Raw genomic sequence first — 16,961 nt, 5'->3', positions numbered from 1 at the left:
TGCTATGTACTGTACAGCATGCTTTGGTTTGGAAAGGTGCCTTATAAATAGAAGATATTATTAGTTTCCATTATGTTGCACATGAACAGTCTTTGACAGTGGTAGGATGTGAAGCTTTGGACCCTATTTGTGTAACTGTCACATGCACACTTAGAGCTGGGAATTGCTGGTATCAACCGATACTGACAGATCAAGAAAGAAAGAAACCAGATTCTCTCAACAGAACATCACTCCTTGTCTCACCAGACTAGATTAGTATGAGAAGATACAGGCTTCAGTCCAACATGGTCTACGCAGGGCCCCCACCCCCTGAGTAGGAGTGTTCAAACAACATTTTTACAGCTAAGCAACAAAAAATCATCATTAGCTTGACTTGACTTGGAAGACGTCACCTCTGAATACTGCAACAAAGCAGCAACCGTGAGTATGATGATTGTTATATTACAGCTTCAGATACACAAAGATGATTTATCTCTATCTCCCTCTTCATACATAAATATTTATATAGTCACAGCATGACAGAAAATTAGGAAAATACAGATACGTATACTGTATTTCATTCTATGGAAAAATCTTAATTAAAATACTGTAGACTTATTACGAACAAATACATTATTTCGTTGTATATTTTGTGGTTGTTAAAAATAATGTAAAAAAAGAGAAGGCTAATAAGATTGGTTTCTGTTATATAGATTGGGAAACATTACTGGAAGGACTGAGGCTGAGGAAATGGTAGTAATAAACATTGACTGTCTTCTTTCCAGCTTGTCAGAACACACGCAAGGGCAGTGCTTGTGTTGGTAGTGCTTTCAAGTGATCGGGTGATGTGAAAAGAAAAGAGGCAGTTAAGCCACTGAGAGACAGTAATTACAATGGGCATGCAGTTTAAAACTTAAGAGGTGAAGTCTCAACAACACAGTCATGTTTGTAAAGCAGTGTAGACTGTTCAGCCCATCTACATCTCAGCTTCTTAGTAAGTTGGTGTAAGAATGGATAACCAGAATCTGAAGGTACAGTATGTTATCGAGTTTAAGAAAAGTAGATTAAGACAAAATATAACCGGTGCATGAGTTGAGTTGAAAACACTTGGTTAACTTTTAAAAATAAATTGTTCAAGGCACAAGACAAACCTTAAGTTAAAAGAAAGAACTTAATGTTTAATTACATAGGAGGAAGAATATGTTGAATTTTGCATTAATTGATTGTGCCTTTATATCTTTCTTTTTCTGAAAATACAAGCCTGTAATAAAATTCAACTGTAATACATTGTATAATGTTATATTTAAATTATATCAGCTGAAATATAATTACTGTTTAACCCCTGCTTGACCATCATGGTCATACTAATGAGGAAGGTCTGATGCTGGTCAGGAAGGTGGAATCACTAAGGTTTGGGGCTGAATGGAAAGACCAGGAATTATCACCTAGACTAGCTGGTGGCTGGCAGGATTTGTGGTTTATCCCTCACCCCGGATTTCCGTTATGAACTCACCTGAACAAGGCTTTATAACTGAAAGATCTTTTTTTTCTTTTTGCTCTTCTGTATTGTGTGAGACACATGACTATTTAAATTCATGATCATGCCATATTGATCATTGTTCAGTCATCTAGGATGCCCCTATCCAGGCGATGGCCTGTCCTGCTCACGTCAGTTACCCTGCTCCTTCTCGAGCTCTGTCCTGGACTGGCTGCTGAAGCCCCGACATCCACCTGCTCAGGGTACCCAGGAATTCCAGGCTCCCCCGGCAACAATGGAGTTCCAGGAAGGGATGGGAGAGATGGGAAAGATGGAAGAGATGGAGCAAGTGGTCTTAAAGGGGAAAAGGGTGAGAAAGGTAATAAAAATATTCTTACACTTATATAGTGCTTTTCTGGACACTCCACTACAGGTAATGGGGACTCTTATCCAGCACCACCACTTGGATGATGCAACGGCAGCCAAAATACACCAGTTCACTCACCATTCATCAGTGGGGAGGAGAGCAGAGTGATGAAGAAAATGAAAGGACAGGGATTATTAGGAGGCCATGATTGGGAAAGACCAGGGGAAATTTGGTCAGAACACCTTTACTCTTTTCAAGAAATCCCCTGGGATTTTTAATGATCACAGAGAGTTAGGACTTCGTTTTTATGTCTCATCTGAAGGACAGTGCCCTTTTACTATACTAATGCCCCAGTATACTCCCCATCACAATACTGGGGAATTAGGACCCACACAGACCACAGAGTGAGTACTCCCTACTGATCTCACTAATACGTCTTCCAGTAGGAGCCTTAGTTTTCCTGGGAGATCTCTCATCTAGGTACTGGCCAGGTTCACACCTGCTGAGCTTCACTGGGCTGCCAGTTCTGAGTTGCAGGGTGATATACCGTAGCTGCTGGCTGTAAGTGGGGAACTACTAAAGGATTCTTATGTTTCGGATTAGAAACACAAAACTCTCCTTGAAATGCCGAGCAGATGAGAGGTGGCAAAACACCATAAATCTTGAACTACATTGTTATTTTAATCACAAACAAAATCATTTCTTTTAAACGAGACAACCTGGGAGTTTAACCCACCAAGAACGACACCAAGAAAATAATTATTTTTCGCTTTTTTCGATAGTGTGTAGACTTGTAACTATCAACTAATAATCTGGAAAATATGATTATGCAACATGAAAAAGACAAACGTAGTAAGTGGGCCCTGTTGGTATATATAGCCATGGATGGTTTTCCATGTGTTTCTTTCAAGGGGAAAGTGGTGCCTTTGGACCCCCAGGGAAATTTGGACCATCGGGCCCAGCAGGGATGAAAGGACAAAAGGGGGAACCAGGGCCTTCAGGTACAGTTTTCTACTGTGTTATGTTCTTTAGAATAGGGGTTGCAAAGGCCTTTTCTGAATGTTTTAATATTAATGTGACAAAAATCTAAGTGTACAGGAGATTAGTTCATTTTATTAACCTTGACCAGAGCTTAAACCACACCCCTAACCCCATTCTCAGGTTTATTTGCAGAAGGTAATGGGGGTAGAAAAAATACACTTTATAAATCTATAAAAAGCTGTGGTTAATGCATTTATAAAGTTTATACATTTAAAAATGGATGAAGATAGTTCATCTAACATGCAATTGATCTAAGATAGAGGATAGGAAGTATCACACTTACGTCATCCTATTAACAATTTAATTTCTAAAACTTTTATAAATAATTATTTTTCATTATAAACTTCATTAGTAGTTTTATTGGTTTTATAAATCATGTAACTACTGTACTAATCTCAATTGTTAATGGGATAACTGTAAATAAAATACTGTTTAGTATTACATTATTATCTAGTGCAATTATGATGAGGATAAAGTGTTATCACTATAACATATCAGAAATGACTGTTTGTTTTGTTTTGCAATATTAGAACGAAGATACATTGACAAATTGCAGTCAGAGGTTGACATGCTTAAAATCAGCTTGTCCAGACTTGAAAAAGGTAAGATAGTCATTTCAAACTAACTCATACTGTGAATAGAATAAACTTATCAGTGACTCACTAAACAAGGAAAAGGAATGCTACAAAAGGAGTTTCCAATGGGATTACTATTCAAATTAAATTTAAGGGTGGTATTGTGACATAGAGATTAGCATGGATACTGTACCTTGCAACGCTGGAGCCCTGGATTCAATTCCAGGTGCTGACTCTATTAACTTTGCATGTTCTCCATTTATGTGGGTTTCCTCATACAGTCCAAAGACATATTAGTCAGTTAATTGGCTTCTGGGAAAATGCATGTTTTTGTCTGTGTGTCTGCCCTGAGATGGACTGGGATCCCATCCAGAGTGTATCCTCCCTTGTGAACTATGCTTTCCAAGATTTACACAATTATGACTCCGTTTTATATTTTCATTAGTAATATTAAAGGAATATATAGTCTTCATATATTATGTATATTTTCCTGTTTTTTTCTCATCAAACACATACACGCACACATATGCAATTTAACACGTATAGTCAATCATTTATTTACATTTATTGTAAATGATATAATTACTGTACATGGTCAGCACATGATTTTCTGAAGAACAACCGCATTTTGCTTCATTTACAAAGCACATTTCAATGTAATTAGAAATTCAATTTGGGATTAGAAGGTAAAATAACCTCTGTGCACAATTCTGATTCCTTGTTTTGTATTCATATTGTGACGGGTTCGACTTCTTTGAGCTTGTGCCCTCACCACTCCCTGCCCCAGTTCTTCCCTCACCGCATGGGCGCAAACCCAGGTCTCTGGCATCGCTCAACAGGGGTCTTGCCAGCTGAGCTAAAGAAGACCTACCTCAGCCTGGGCAGCCAAGATCCCTGTTATGCGCAGGGGGCGTATTCGTTACAATATTAATAATATTAAAAGTATGTGCAGTCTTCGTTTGTCTATAGGGACGTTTTGGTTATAGAGCACTTCATTTGTGTTCTTCTTTGCCCCACTGTAATTCTAAGGAAGTAAAATGCCTTGTGAATGTATCAAACTTAGTACAGCTATAATTTTACTGTCATTTCAAAGTTTGTGGATGGCCATTCGACTTTCAATATTCAAAACATATATTAAATTGTGTACAGTAAAGGTTAATATGAATAAAATCTCTTTTTTTCAAAGTCTGCACAGATAAATGATTAACATTTGTATTGGAAAAACACGAGCTGTTGTCACATGTTGAGCTTCAGATGTTACTGGCTATCAGGGTTTACACTCTGTGAAGGAAATTTAAGTGGATAATTTGATAGTTACAGTAGGTTATATTTGGAAGCAGAATTGATATAATTCCAAATATTGGAAATGGCTATGTCATAGGTTATAGAGTACAAGTAAACGTATTCAGACCTCTGCACTTTTTTCATATTGTGTTGCATTAAAATTTTCAGTCATGGTACAACCTTCTCCAATTTGTCAAATCAAAAAATAAAGAAGTAAATAGATAATTGATATGTAAGAATAATGAAAGAATAATGAAAAGTCAAAACTGCATAAAAATTCAAATGTTTTTCTGTGATAAACCTCAATTAACACACATGCACAAAATTACCTTAATGAATAACTCAATTAGTTGAGTGGCCTGTATACTGTATGTGTGCAATAATACTGCTTCACATGATTTTACAGATAAAATACCTATATCTCTGTAAGGTCACCGTAGTCCCCTAACAAATACTGAAATGTAAGCAAACATTCAGCTATGAGGACCTAGAGCTTTCAAACAAAGTCAGAGATAAAGTTGTTTAAAGGCTGGACAGAAGGGTACAAAACATTTAAAAAAACGTGAAGATTTCCTTGAAAATGGTGAAGTGGACCATCAAGACGAGCAAAGCAATTAGACTCTGCCTAAATCAAACTGTGACTCCAAACTAAATAACTAGGCATGGAGAAACCTGGTTAGGGATGCAATTGTGAGGCAAACAAAAACTTTCCTAGAGCTACTGTACATAGTTCAGAGTATAATATGGGAGGAAGTGTCCATACATTAACAATATCCCTTCCATATAATAGTCTGTTGCTGTGGCGGGACTACAATAAATAATAAAAATAAACTTTATTTTAAAATAGCTCCTTCATAAGTGGTTGCAATTATAGAATATGGAATACAAGGAGTAAAGTAGGGGTACAGTGGAGCAGAGGGGCACACAGAAACAGTGAAATAAAAGCCTTTTTAAAAAAGGTTTTGAGTCTAGACTTAAAAGAGCTCAAGGAAGGAGATTCTCTGATATCCTTTGGGATAGAGTTCTAGAGCATTGGGGTATAGCAGGAGAAGATCCTGTCTCCCACAGAGTGTAGACGAGTCTGGGGGACAGACAGGAGACCCGAATTTGATGAGCAAAGATTGTGAGATGGGGAGAAGGAGGACAGTAGCTCAGACAGGTACTGAGGTGCCAAGCCGTGCAGAGCCTTATAGGTGAGCATGAGGATTTTGAAGTTGATAACAAAGCATGGCTGCTGAATTCCAGACATACTGTATATTCGTTGTTCATAAATAGTATTTGTAAACATTAATCTAAAGTGGTATTAAAGGCTTCCATGAAATTCTTTGTCTGAACCATCTTTTTGTTTAATTGTATTTATTGTACACAGATACTGTTAAATAGGGACTTTTTGTATGGGAGCAGTTATTAATATTTTTGTGTTCTTTGAAGCTGCACACTTTCAGTTCTTCAGAAGATCTGGTAATAAATACTTTGGGTCCAATAAGGAGCCTGGCACTTTTGAACAAGGATTAAAGATATGCAGAGATGCTGGTGGAAAAATAGCCACGCCAGGAAGCCAAGTGGAAAATAATGCCCTTTCGAAGTTTCTCGCTGAATCTCAGTACGCCTACATTGGAGCAAATGACAGAACCACCGAAGGGACATTTGTGGACTTGGAAAATAAGCCTCTTCAATTTACCAGTTGGAAAGATGGTGAACCCAATAACTTTAAGGGAAAAGAAGACTGTGCTATAATACTCACAACTGGAATATGGAACGATGTGCCATGTGATCTAAAGTATATCATAATTTGTGAGTTCTAAAAAGAAACATAAATATTCTGTTGTTTTTTTTCGGATTGTTCTACTTGTTTGTGGAAAAGCAATCATTGCTTTTATAATAATACTTTTGCTTGTCAAAGAAATGTTTCTTTTTACTACCATTTATATAATATTATAATGTTTTATATATTTTGTGTTATGTTTGTTTTATTTCTTGGAAAATGGACAAGTGCATTTATTAAGCATATATTTAGTCAATTTTGGGTGGCTTTATGGTGAAGTGGTTAGCATTGCTTCACAACAATGCGCACTGGGTCCAGTTCCCAGAGTGCTAATCTGAGTGGAGTTTTGTTCGTTCTCTCCAATGATGTACCAGTAGGTTATTTGGATCCTGGAAAAAACAGGCCTTGGGATAAGGGTGTGTGTCTGTGTGTGCCCTGAGATGGACTGGCTTCCCATTAAGGGTGTCTTCACCATGAGCCTGTCGCTTGCCAGGCTAGGATCCAGTGTCCCCTGCTGCCCTGTACTAGATAAAATGGTTAGAAAATGGATGGATTAACAATTTGAAAACATAGAACATCACTTAAAATTATTAAAGATTAGAAACACCAAATAATGTGTCATCTCTTCACTTACCACTGAATTGATATATTTTGCAAAATATGTTATATGATGCAAAATGTTTGCCATTTCCTTAAAAATGTACTCCAGGTTTCCAAGAAGGATTTACTGTATGAGGAAGTTATGTATGCAAAAGAACCTAATGTGTGTTTTTACCAGAAAAACACAAAGGAACTTTATGTTCTTGTTAAATACATTAAGGGCTGGCTGTATAGTAACCTGTAAACCAATGTTATCATGCAGTGCAACATACCTTTTTAATTTGCTTTTGGACACATTTATAAAATACGGGAAGACAACTGATTAGTATATGTGAGAACTCACTGTAACACCACATACTGTGACCACATGAGCCAAAATAAAGTCCAATTACAATCATGAATCAGAATGCTGTTAAAATCAACTTATTTATTAGTCCAAAATCACAGCAACAGAAGGCCCAGGATAGAGATCCTAACTTCATATTTAGAATGATTAGAGAGTGGAGGAGTCGCATGGTGCAGAAAAACTGCTTTCTCAATATAAGATATACAAGATCACTTTATTGGCCATATACAATTTCTTGAAAATAGGCATTTGTCTTTTCGCATACCCCAACTTGCTCTCCATGAGACACACAGACAGGGGGAGAATCTTGTGGTCAGAGCGCAGGATAAGCCATATATACGACACCCCTGGAGCAGTTGGGGTTAAGGGCCTTGCTCAGGGGCCCAACGGCGTAGGTTTCCTCTGCCAGCCGTAGGATACAAACCGGCAACTTTCCAGCCACAGGCGCAGATCCTTAGCCACAGAGCCACCATACTCAGGACCTTCTGTTTAGGAAGGTCTACAGTGCTTCCAGGGACACACAGTAATAGTCACCAAGTGCTGGAGCTGGAGTCTGCTGGATCTTATTTTCTAATCTACTTGGATTCTGGTTTCAGTGGCATATGGTCTGGATTTTTTTTAAGTTGATCACTGATCTCAGGAATCTTTAGTGCTGAGAAAGTTCATGCCAGCTTTTGGAATGGCAAATACATGGCACATACAGTAATTAATCCAGGGCAGCACTGTAGTGCAATGTGGTAAGCATTGTAACCATGTAGCACTGGGGTCCTGGGTTCAATTCTGGACCTGGGGTGCTATCTGTGTGGAGTTTGTATGTCCTCCCCCTTGTTCAGGTGGGTTTCCTTAGGGTGCTCCTGTTTCCTCCCACAGTCCAAAGACCTACTGGTAGGTTAACTGTCTTCTGTGAAAATTGCCCCTGGTGAGAATGTGTGTACAGTATGTTTACATCTGTGTGTGGCCTGCTACGGACTTGCCGTCCTGTTCACGGTGTACCCTGCCTGTTGCTTGCTGGGATAGGCACTGGTTCCCCCATGACCCTCATGGTATCGGACCCATGTCCACAGAGTGGAGGCCCTTACAACATTACTCTTCTCCTGAAAGGTAATGCGGAAGTAATGTCTAGTCCTAATACAACTGACACCAAGTCTTAAAACATCAGTCCATTCAAGAGCCCTGCCCGCTTAAACAGTATCATCATTTCTGGGAAGTTAGGAGAACAAGAAACTGCCATTACAGATGTCTAGTCACTATGCTTCAGACGTGCACGAACTTGAACTTGGTTATTCAGTCAAATACTAACTCTTCAATGCCAGTATCAGGCTACTTTTAATATTTTTTTTGTATAATTGTTCTGATCCGAAATTCTTGTACAGGTAACAAAATTAATTCAATGATGACTATTTTCAAACACCCTGCTCCTTTCTATGTTATACATACTGTACAGCCTTTCCACATACCAGCACATCATTTCTTATGATGACTCACTGTTTGGGCCTTTCCTTGTTCTTTAACTTCCTATGCCCACTCCTCCTCTCTCGTCATGCTGTAATGCAACTAAATACCGACAAATACTTGGGATGCACAGCTTCACACTCCTAGCTCCTCAAAACTCAGTTTTATAGAACGCAAATGTGGATATTCAGTCCATCTGACTTGTCATACTTACGTTCAGCTGTAGTATTGCATTAACAAATTTGTAAACCGTGCTACATTAATATACCGTACTGCATAAACTGCTGTACTTTATATCAAACTGTACTATACTTCAGTTCTATAACATTACATCTTTATATAATTATTATTTATATAATTATTAAAATATATTATTGCATTATTTTCATAACCAGCTGTTATTCTTAAGTTATTGGGGGTAATCTATAAGGCAGATGAAGAAGTAAAATTAATTTTATAAAATGTGCAGTGCAGAAGCTTGTGGAGAACACAAAAAACGTAATTCCTTTATTTAAAAAATATCATGTTGATTTCCAAAGCATTTTGTTCCATTCCAATACTTACTCAAGGCTTTCTTAAATTAATGAAAAAGGTTTAAATGTACAAGTCTAACAGAATGCAAAATAAGGGACATTTCACAGAAAAAATTTAGATACAGTATAACAGTGAATCATGTTTCACAGAAAGTCTAAATCTAACCCAAGTCCCATTTAAAAAATACTACGGTCATTTTAATTTTGGAATATGCGACAATTGATATAAATTTGAGGAACACAGAATGAAGTCATTTATTATCAATTCCACCAAAAAAAATCCAATGCAATTTCCAAAACACCACTCATACTACATTTTAAATCACATGTAAAAATGTAGCTGTACCATTAAATTTATAAAGTTTAAGGGGAGGTCCACCCCAATTGTGGTAATATGTTCAACAATTTAATGCAGGAATTTATTTAAAATTGTCAAACACAGGAAGTACAGTAAGCAGTAATGAGACTATTGTTTACTTTGTGAAGGGTTTCTGTCTTTTTTTTGCTGATTTCCTGGAATGATCTAATTTATAATGAGAAAGTCTAGGGTTAGGAATAGTCACAGGATAGAGTGAGGGTTAGAAATACCATAACAAACAGTTGTATTTTATATGGCTTAGTTAAGACAATGTGACTTCCAATTTAAGTGAAGCTTGAAAATTTTATGTATGCTAGATGTTGGCTTCTAGCTGCTTCACTTCTATACAAAAATAAAGACAAAATGCAATAGCACTGTATGTTACAGAAAAATCATGTTGGCATCAAAAAGGCACCACGAACTAAGGTGGAAATGTTACACAATAGAGGTTTCTCCTTGTAAAACGATATAATGATTCTGTGTTTCAAAGTTTCCAAAATCCTAATAGAAACCTGGTTTGAGCAGAGAAAATGAAAAACAAAAACTTCATAAATGATTTTGGCTCCATCTGCTGGAAAATGTATCAATTTGACTTTTCTAATAAATCCCTACTTAAAGGATTTTATAGTAATGTCAGGAGAGAGAGCTTTTGTTCTTCATAATTTCCTTGGCATCCCATTTATTTAAAAGCATCTCCTGCCATGCATGAACATGATAATTGTACTAAATTGATTACCTAAAGGGTAAAGCAGAAGATTGTGTTACAATCTAAAAAAGGGGGAGTTGATTACAAAATAAAGTGTGCATAATCCTATTTCTAAAAACTATCCTTTATTTCATTTCATTATTTAATACAAATGACTGACACAACCCTTTTAAACAATACTTGTAAAATGAACAGTCCGGACACTTAGGTACCCTGTGATTAACCATAATTTATTTTAGTCTGTCGGTATCATACTTCAGGTCACTACGGACTTCCAGAGTCAAAGCATACTTCAGTTTTACTTTGGTGTTCAATTTTAAAGAAATACCCAAGCATGTAAGTATGATTCTTGTTGCAAAGCAGTATAATCATGATTTACAAGCTGTACGCTCTTACAGAAATTCACTGCAGCTGGAGAAAGCTGAACATCTAAAACATACTCACATCTTCGGAAGTTCGAGTGAGCAGCTGTGTCAGCACATGTTGGCTGCAAAGGAGCAGGTTCAGCTGTTGAGGAGCCTTGACACGTTTCAAGAATGCTCAACAACTGAACCTTTGTGTTTTTTTCTTTCACTCCATGTTGCAGTGTGGAATTAACCTTTACTGGTTTACCGGTTAATTTTATCTGCACACGGGTGTCTGCAACGGTAACAAGAATGAAAAATCCAGTATCTGATGGCGACGTACATATACAAGAGCATGCAGCGTGCAAACCCTGAAAAAGATCAAACTACTGTGCAATGAAGGATGCATTTCCAGCCCTGTATATCCACCATTTGTACCACAGTGCCCATCAGAACAAGACTGCATGGTATGTCCTGGGGATTACAAAATGCAATGACAATGCAAGTGTTTACTGCAGATTTTAATTGCATTATGAACACAGCAAAACCAGCACTTCTCTGACTTGCAGTTCCTGGCCCATTATAATGTCGCACTCTCTCTAATCACATACATTTGTTTGAACAGCTAGCATATTTTTAAGCAAAATATGGTATAGAATGGATAACCTTTGTTTTCATTGCAGGGACAATCACAATATTTTTATACTAGTACGAGGAGTTTATAAAGAACTGAAATCAAGTCATTTCAATATTTTGGGGGGATATCTGGAATCTTCAGAATATCTATTTTCAGATGGTTTACAAATTAGGAATAAACTAAACAAAACTCGATTCGCTGGCTGCTATTTACAATATACCAAAAATGAAAAGGTAAAGAAAAATCCCATGCATGTTTTTAAAAAAAATCACATTCCCAGTTAAACCTTCATAAACGGGATATCTTGACATTACCACTTCGTAATTTTATTCAGATTTGTAAGACTTAAGTATAGATTTTTTTCTTTTACATCATCCATCCATTTTTTTAACCACTTTATTCAGTTCAGGGTCATGGGGGAGCCACAGCCTGTCCTGGCCAGCAATGGGCGTAATGCAGGGTATACCCTGGACTAGTCGCCAGTCCATCACACACAGACACTCACACACAGTTACAGCCAGTTTTCCCAGAAACCAATTAACCTACCAGTACACTGGGAGAAAATGAGAGGACCCAGAGGATACCCTCACAAACAGGGGGAGGACACACAAACTTCACACCGATAACACTCCAGTTCCGGAATTGAACCCAGGGACCCATTGCCCCCCTTCTATAAAAATGTTTGTGAAAATAATACTATACCACAAATTCTTTGAACTGTGCTCTCTGGGGAACACAGCGATTATTTTCAGTCTGATTTAACATGATCTCATTTCTCTTAACAGCAGTGTGGAGCAATGGTTCGGGATCCAGACATGTCACTGGATGGTTGTAGTTTCAAATCCCAGGTGAGATGCAGTCTGTTGCATCTTTGAGCGAAGTATTTCTAACAAATTGTTCTAGTAAAATACCCAGATGTATAAATGTGTGCAAATGTATGTTGCTTTGGATAAAAGCATAAGCCAAATAAATTAGCAATTCTTTGTGAAAGGTAACTAGGGACAATATGAAGTAACCAAAGACTTCACAAATTTGCTTTGAACAAAAGCAAAAGGGTGATAAGGGGTTTATGGCTAACTTATAGTGTTGTAATTTTCATACCAGAAAAGGCAAAGATTTACTCAAACTACAGCCTTGCAAATATCCATGCCTACCTTATTCTAACATTTTGAAAAACTATTTCAGAACACCAAAGTAAATGTCTCGTGGTATGTATGATATGGCACCCATATCATAAAATCATCAAGAAACCAGGAAAAACCACAAACATGCTAAAAGAATTATAGTTAATTTTAAATTTCATTTAATTTTGTAGAGTGATGATCTTCAATGTGAAGCTATGGATACTCTGGTCCATGATTCCTGGACATTAGCTCCAAATTTGGAGGTTGGAAATTCAAGCAAATCTGTGTGTGGCTTTATGGAGTTTTTAGTACTGTTACAGTATACACGTCTAGCCCTGGGAACATTTGATCAGTGTACAGCATATACTGTTATATGGAAACCAAGAAATGCTTCTTTGCATGAAAAGAACTCATGCAGTAAACTTTTTTTATGCAAAGATCGGAATATTGTTTTTGGAAAACCTTATTGGAGATAAATCCACAGAACTTTGAAAGAGCTATTAAATAATAAATACAGTTAAATAAAAACGGGCAAAAGCCAGTACTCATTAACTGGTAGTCAAAAGGCTTTTCAAGGTTATGTGAAATTAAAACTGTGAGTTTCACAAACCGTTAATCTGAAAGCAATGATTTAATACAGTAGTTTGGAAGTACTCTGGAAAGTACTAGGCCTTCCTCATTATCTGGGAGAAATTTGAGCCGGGCAAAGCCTTCGTCTGTGGCTCCTCAGTGGAATCAAACTGACAGTTTGCAATAGCCATCCAGCACATTTCGAATCAGCTGGCTCGTGTGGAAGCAGCCGGCTGCTGTGCGTCTCGGCAGGTTGTGGGGAAGCAGCTGTAATCGGCAGCGTATGTCTTAAACAGTGTTTGTTTCGGGCGCTGCCATTCTGCCCAGCTCGGTCCCACAGAGCTGCTCTCGCGAACACCCCAGGGACTCCACTGACAGGCTCTGACTGGACAGGATGCTGCTGAGGCTCTGCTCGTGCCCTTCTCTGGGGTGGGCTTCGATCTCCACCTGCACCTCGATGTTGGTGCCCTCTCTGGAATGGCAATATAAATCAACGGGTTGGGAGCGTGAAAAAAAAAAAGTCTTGCACACAGGTGTTCGCATTGCTGTTGGAGAGCCAAGTCTTCAAACACAAATAGTCAGTTTCGAAAGGGTGGATATGTAATCTAGAACAACTGGCCATAACAGTTTAAAAAATACATATTAGGGTTATGCACCAGAACAATTAATCTATAAATGTCTAGTATATTATTTCACTTAACTAGAGATTTGGTTTTAAGAGAATATTATTGACAAATTAATTAATACAGGCTAGATTACCTTTATTTGATCTATAATTTAAGAGATACAGTGTGAAAAAAAGGCTTGTGTGGGAATAAGAGTAGGAATTTACAGCTGTTGCTTTATGCTGTAGGTTTCACCTATGAAAATAGGGTTCTGAACATCCGTGGTCCAGCATTAAAACACCTGTGTTTAAAGCAAAGATGATGGTTACAAACTTGAACAATAAATAACATAATGAAACAAGAACAATAATACACATGTAGTATGTGATCATCTCAGAACAGCATGTTTTAAGCAGAAACCTTAAATATGGAACCTCACCTTAAGGAAGGGTCCTGTGTGTCACTGAACATACTTCCTGCCAGGGCTACGGTGCTTGCTGATTGGTTGTCTTGCTCTTTGCCACTCTCCCTGTCTGCGTGACTTCTGCTGGTGCTGGGGAGCATGCTCGCTTCATGGACACTGGCCTCACTGACCGCTAGGTTGGGCTGACCAGACCAATGGTCACTGACTGCATCAGACAACAGAGAGATCTATTTGATATTTACGAGGTCCCTTCGCAACCTTGAAATGCTAAGAAATTCAACATGAAAGAAAACATTTAAAAAATGAGGTAGAAAGTGGATTTCTATCCTCAATGTGCACATGCAGTAAACATTTTATTTGGAATTTCACATTTCCATTCATGCAACGCAGTTTTTTGTACATTATCTGGAGTTTGATTTTCCATGTTGTACTCCAGGTTTGCCTTACAGTGACTCCAGCAATTACTGCACCACCTGGTTCAATCAACTGGTTGTAAAAACAAGCAGTTACTTTGAGTGAACACACTGTTTCATTTCCTGCAGTTTCTTTAACTTTGGTTCTATAATGTTACATAACCCAGGGTAATTTCGACATCTAGTATACATGTAACCAATACGGTAAACTAGTAAGGATTCCAGGTTTTTTATCTACTGTAGGTAATCTGGGTCCAACTCCCAAAACAGGAATGCCGTGTTCTCCTGTACTGTCTAGTACTTGTGATTTTCACCCAGGTGGAATGGGTCTGACTCCCGATATGGGAATGCAGTTTGTGGATGTATGGCACAGGCTACCCAGCCATGTGACTGAAGCTGATATTTCAGCTTCATTCAGGAAACAGACGAGGCCCTATAACTACCAACTACCAAACAGGCTAGAAGGGCCGTATGTCCCCCTTCGTTCGAAGCCTGTGGTGCTGACATCCGGACTGACACTTACAGTTGGCTAAATCTTCCAGGTGTATTTTCCTTGGCTCCGGCTGATCCTTCTGACCCAAGCACCAGCCATTCCGACAGAGAGACATGGGGACGACTCCGTATACATACGTCATCATGAGTGGCACTCCAACTCCTGTAAGAGAACCACTGAAATCTTCATCCATCTTCAACGATTCTGATCCCACTTTATTCCATAGGAGACCTACAGGAACAGTTTTTCTGGAGGTTTTAGTACAGTATGCATGTCCAGCCCTGGAAACATTTTAGTGTACAGCATCAATGTTATATGGAAATCAAGAAACGCTTAAAAATAACTCGTGGTAAACCTTTTTATGCAAAGGCTGCAATACTGTTTTTATTTTTTGGAAAATCTAACCAGAGATAAATACATGGAGCTTTGAAAATGAAATAATAAACATTATAAATAATAATAAAAAAATAAAAGCTTTATTTATGAGCTATGGTCTGTACTCATTAACTGGTTGTCCAACACTTTTCAACTTTATGCAAAATTAAAACTGAGTTTCACAAACCGTAAAGCTGAAAGCAGAGGTTTAATAAGCATTTTGAAGAGTATGAAACCTTCCTTATTGTCTTGGAGAAATTTGAGTCTGGCAAACCCTTTTTTAGTAAAACTAAACTTTCCCAAACACTTTTTAAAGTGTATGTGAAATTTTCACAAAATATAGACTGAAGGCAGGCACTCCTATTCCTGAAAGAAAACAGGAATCCCATCTTCAACTCTTTTGATCCCATTTTATCCCATTGGAGACTACAGTGTGAGGAAAAAAACTATTGGAGTTGCATGTTTACAATTGTAAATTGGTATTCTGATATAATTACAGAATTATTTTTATTATTATTAGATATAATTACAATGCTCATGTTCTATGGGATCTCTAAAATAAATGTAAATTTATTATTTAAATATAAATCTCATTTAAAAAAACATACAATATGTAAGTAACAAATATGCCAGCAGATATACTATTTTCTCATCTAAAAATCACATTTTGATGACAGTAGTTTATGTGGATCATTTATTAGTACTAAATTAGTATTAGATCATTTATTACCTAATTCACTTCAGTGCTTTTCAATTACTGTCAATACCAAAATCAAACTAAGGATTAATACACACTAAGTTGTGTCCTTAATTACCAGCCAGATAGCTCCATACTGTCAAACCACAATGAGAAAGAGTTTGTTTAATAAATGTACCTCTTGCATTGTTAAAGGTATTAAATGCAGCTTGATGTAGCTAATTCCTGCTTATTGGCCATACTGGTCCTCTATAACACATCTGTAAAGTTTCAACTCACAAATGTTTATGAATATTTGAACTGGGGAAAATCAAGAGAGTAAGTATAGCCTTTGAGTATTGCTCTGTACTAGAAAAGGGGAGATATGGTATTCAGGAAAGTAAAATAATGTTGCCGGTACATTATTGCCAAGTACAGGCAGAATAACATTCAACAGGATTAGGCCTTGATAAAAGCCACATTCTGGACAGCTGTTTTGAAAACTTCTTCTTGACATCATCATTCTTGACAGTGTAATGAGATAGTAAGGTAAATGGTCTCAAAGAAATATTCTCATGAAAACGCAATATCAATAGCAAGGCGACAGCTGCCACTGTACATCCAAGAATAAATGTAATTTTCAGTCTTGACCTGATGAGGTTTTTTTCTTATTTGGATGATATACAGTATAACGCCCTACAAAAATGTTGGGATAGCAAAGTTAAAACCATTATTTTTGCTTTACAGTGAAGCAAGTTTGTGATCGTGAGTGGTAGGATTGTATTTTGGCTACTTCCTTACATACATTCGATGGTAT

At 37.5% G+C, this 16,961-nt stretch overlaps 2 protein-coding genes across 6 annotated transcripts in view; one reads left to right on the top strand and one right to left on the bottom strand.

The window, feature by feature from the left end:
* Nucleotides 1-119: 119 nt before the first annotated feature.
* Nucleotides 120-15,572, top strand: LOC102682213 (mannose-binding protein C-like). 3 transcript variants are annotated; one of them, XM_069197741.1, is made up of 6 exons: nucleotides 120-420; nucleotides 1,604-1,835; nucleotides 2,735-2,824; nucleotides 3,395-3,466; nucleotides 12,250-12,312; nucleotides 15,143-15,572. In XM_069197741.1, exons 2-5 carry the CDS (start codon nucleotides 1,613-1,615, stop codon nucleotides 12,297-12,299), a joined length of 435 nt encoding a protein of 144 aa, XP_069053842.1. In that variant the 5' UTR covers nucleotides 120-420; nucleotides 1,604-1,612; the 3' UTR covers nucleotides 12,300-12,312; nucleotides 15,143-15,572. The 3 variants fall into 3 exon arrangements, with proteins under 3 accessions (XP_069053842.1, XP_015208176.1, XP_015208168.1); XM_015352690.2 differs by lacking the exons at nucleotides 12,250-12,312; nucleotides 15,143-15,572 and adding an exon at nucleotides 6,155-7,489 and having other exon boundaries at nucleotides 134-420; nucleotides 1,604-1,826; XM_015352682.2 differs by lacking the exons at nucleotides 12,250-12,312; nucleotides 15,143-15,572 and adding an exon at nucleotides 6,155-7,489 and having other exon boundaries at nucleotides 237-420.
* LOC102699121 (E3 ubiquitin-protein ligase RNF19A) overlaps nucleotides 11,334-16,961 on the bottom strand; it is a 41,864-nt gene continuing 36,236 nt past the window's right edge. For 2 of the 3 annotated variants that reach the window (XM_015352512.2, XM_015352497.2), the window contains exons 8-10: nucleotides 15,124-15,324; nucleotides 14,203-14,392; nucleotides 11,334-13,630 (exon numbers count right to left, since the gene is read on the bottom strand). In XM_015352512.2, coding sequence (XP_015207998.2) covers nucleotides 13,447-13,630; nucleotides 14,203-14,392; nucleotides 15,124-15,324 — 575 coding nt within the window. In that variant the 3' untranslated portion in view covers nucleotides 11,334-13,446. The remainder of the gene's footprint in view (nucleotides 13,631-14,202; nucleotides 14,393-15,123; nucleotides 15,325-16,961) is intronic. The other variant, XM_006626097.3, reaches the window with a different exon arrangement.

This window comes from Lepisosteus oculatus, chromosome 2 (assembly GCF_040954835.1).
Source record: "Lepisosteus oculatus isolate fLepOcu1 chromosome 2, fLepOcu1.hap2, whole genome shotgun sequence".
In the NCBI taxonomy this organism is placed as follows: domain Eukaryota; kingdom Metazoa; phylum Chordata; class Actinopteri; order Semionotiformes; family Lepisosteidae; genus Lepisosteus; species Lepisosteus oculatus.
This window is presented reverse-complemented; position numbering and strand designations above follow the sequence as displayed.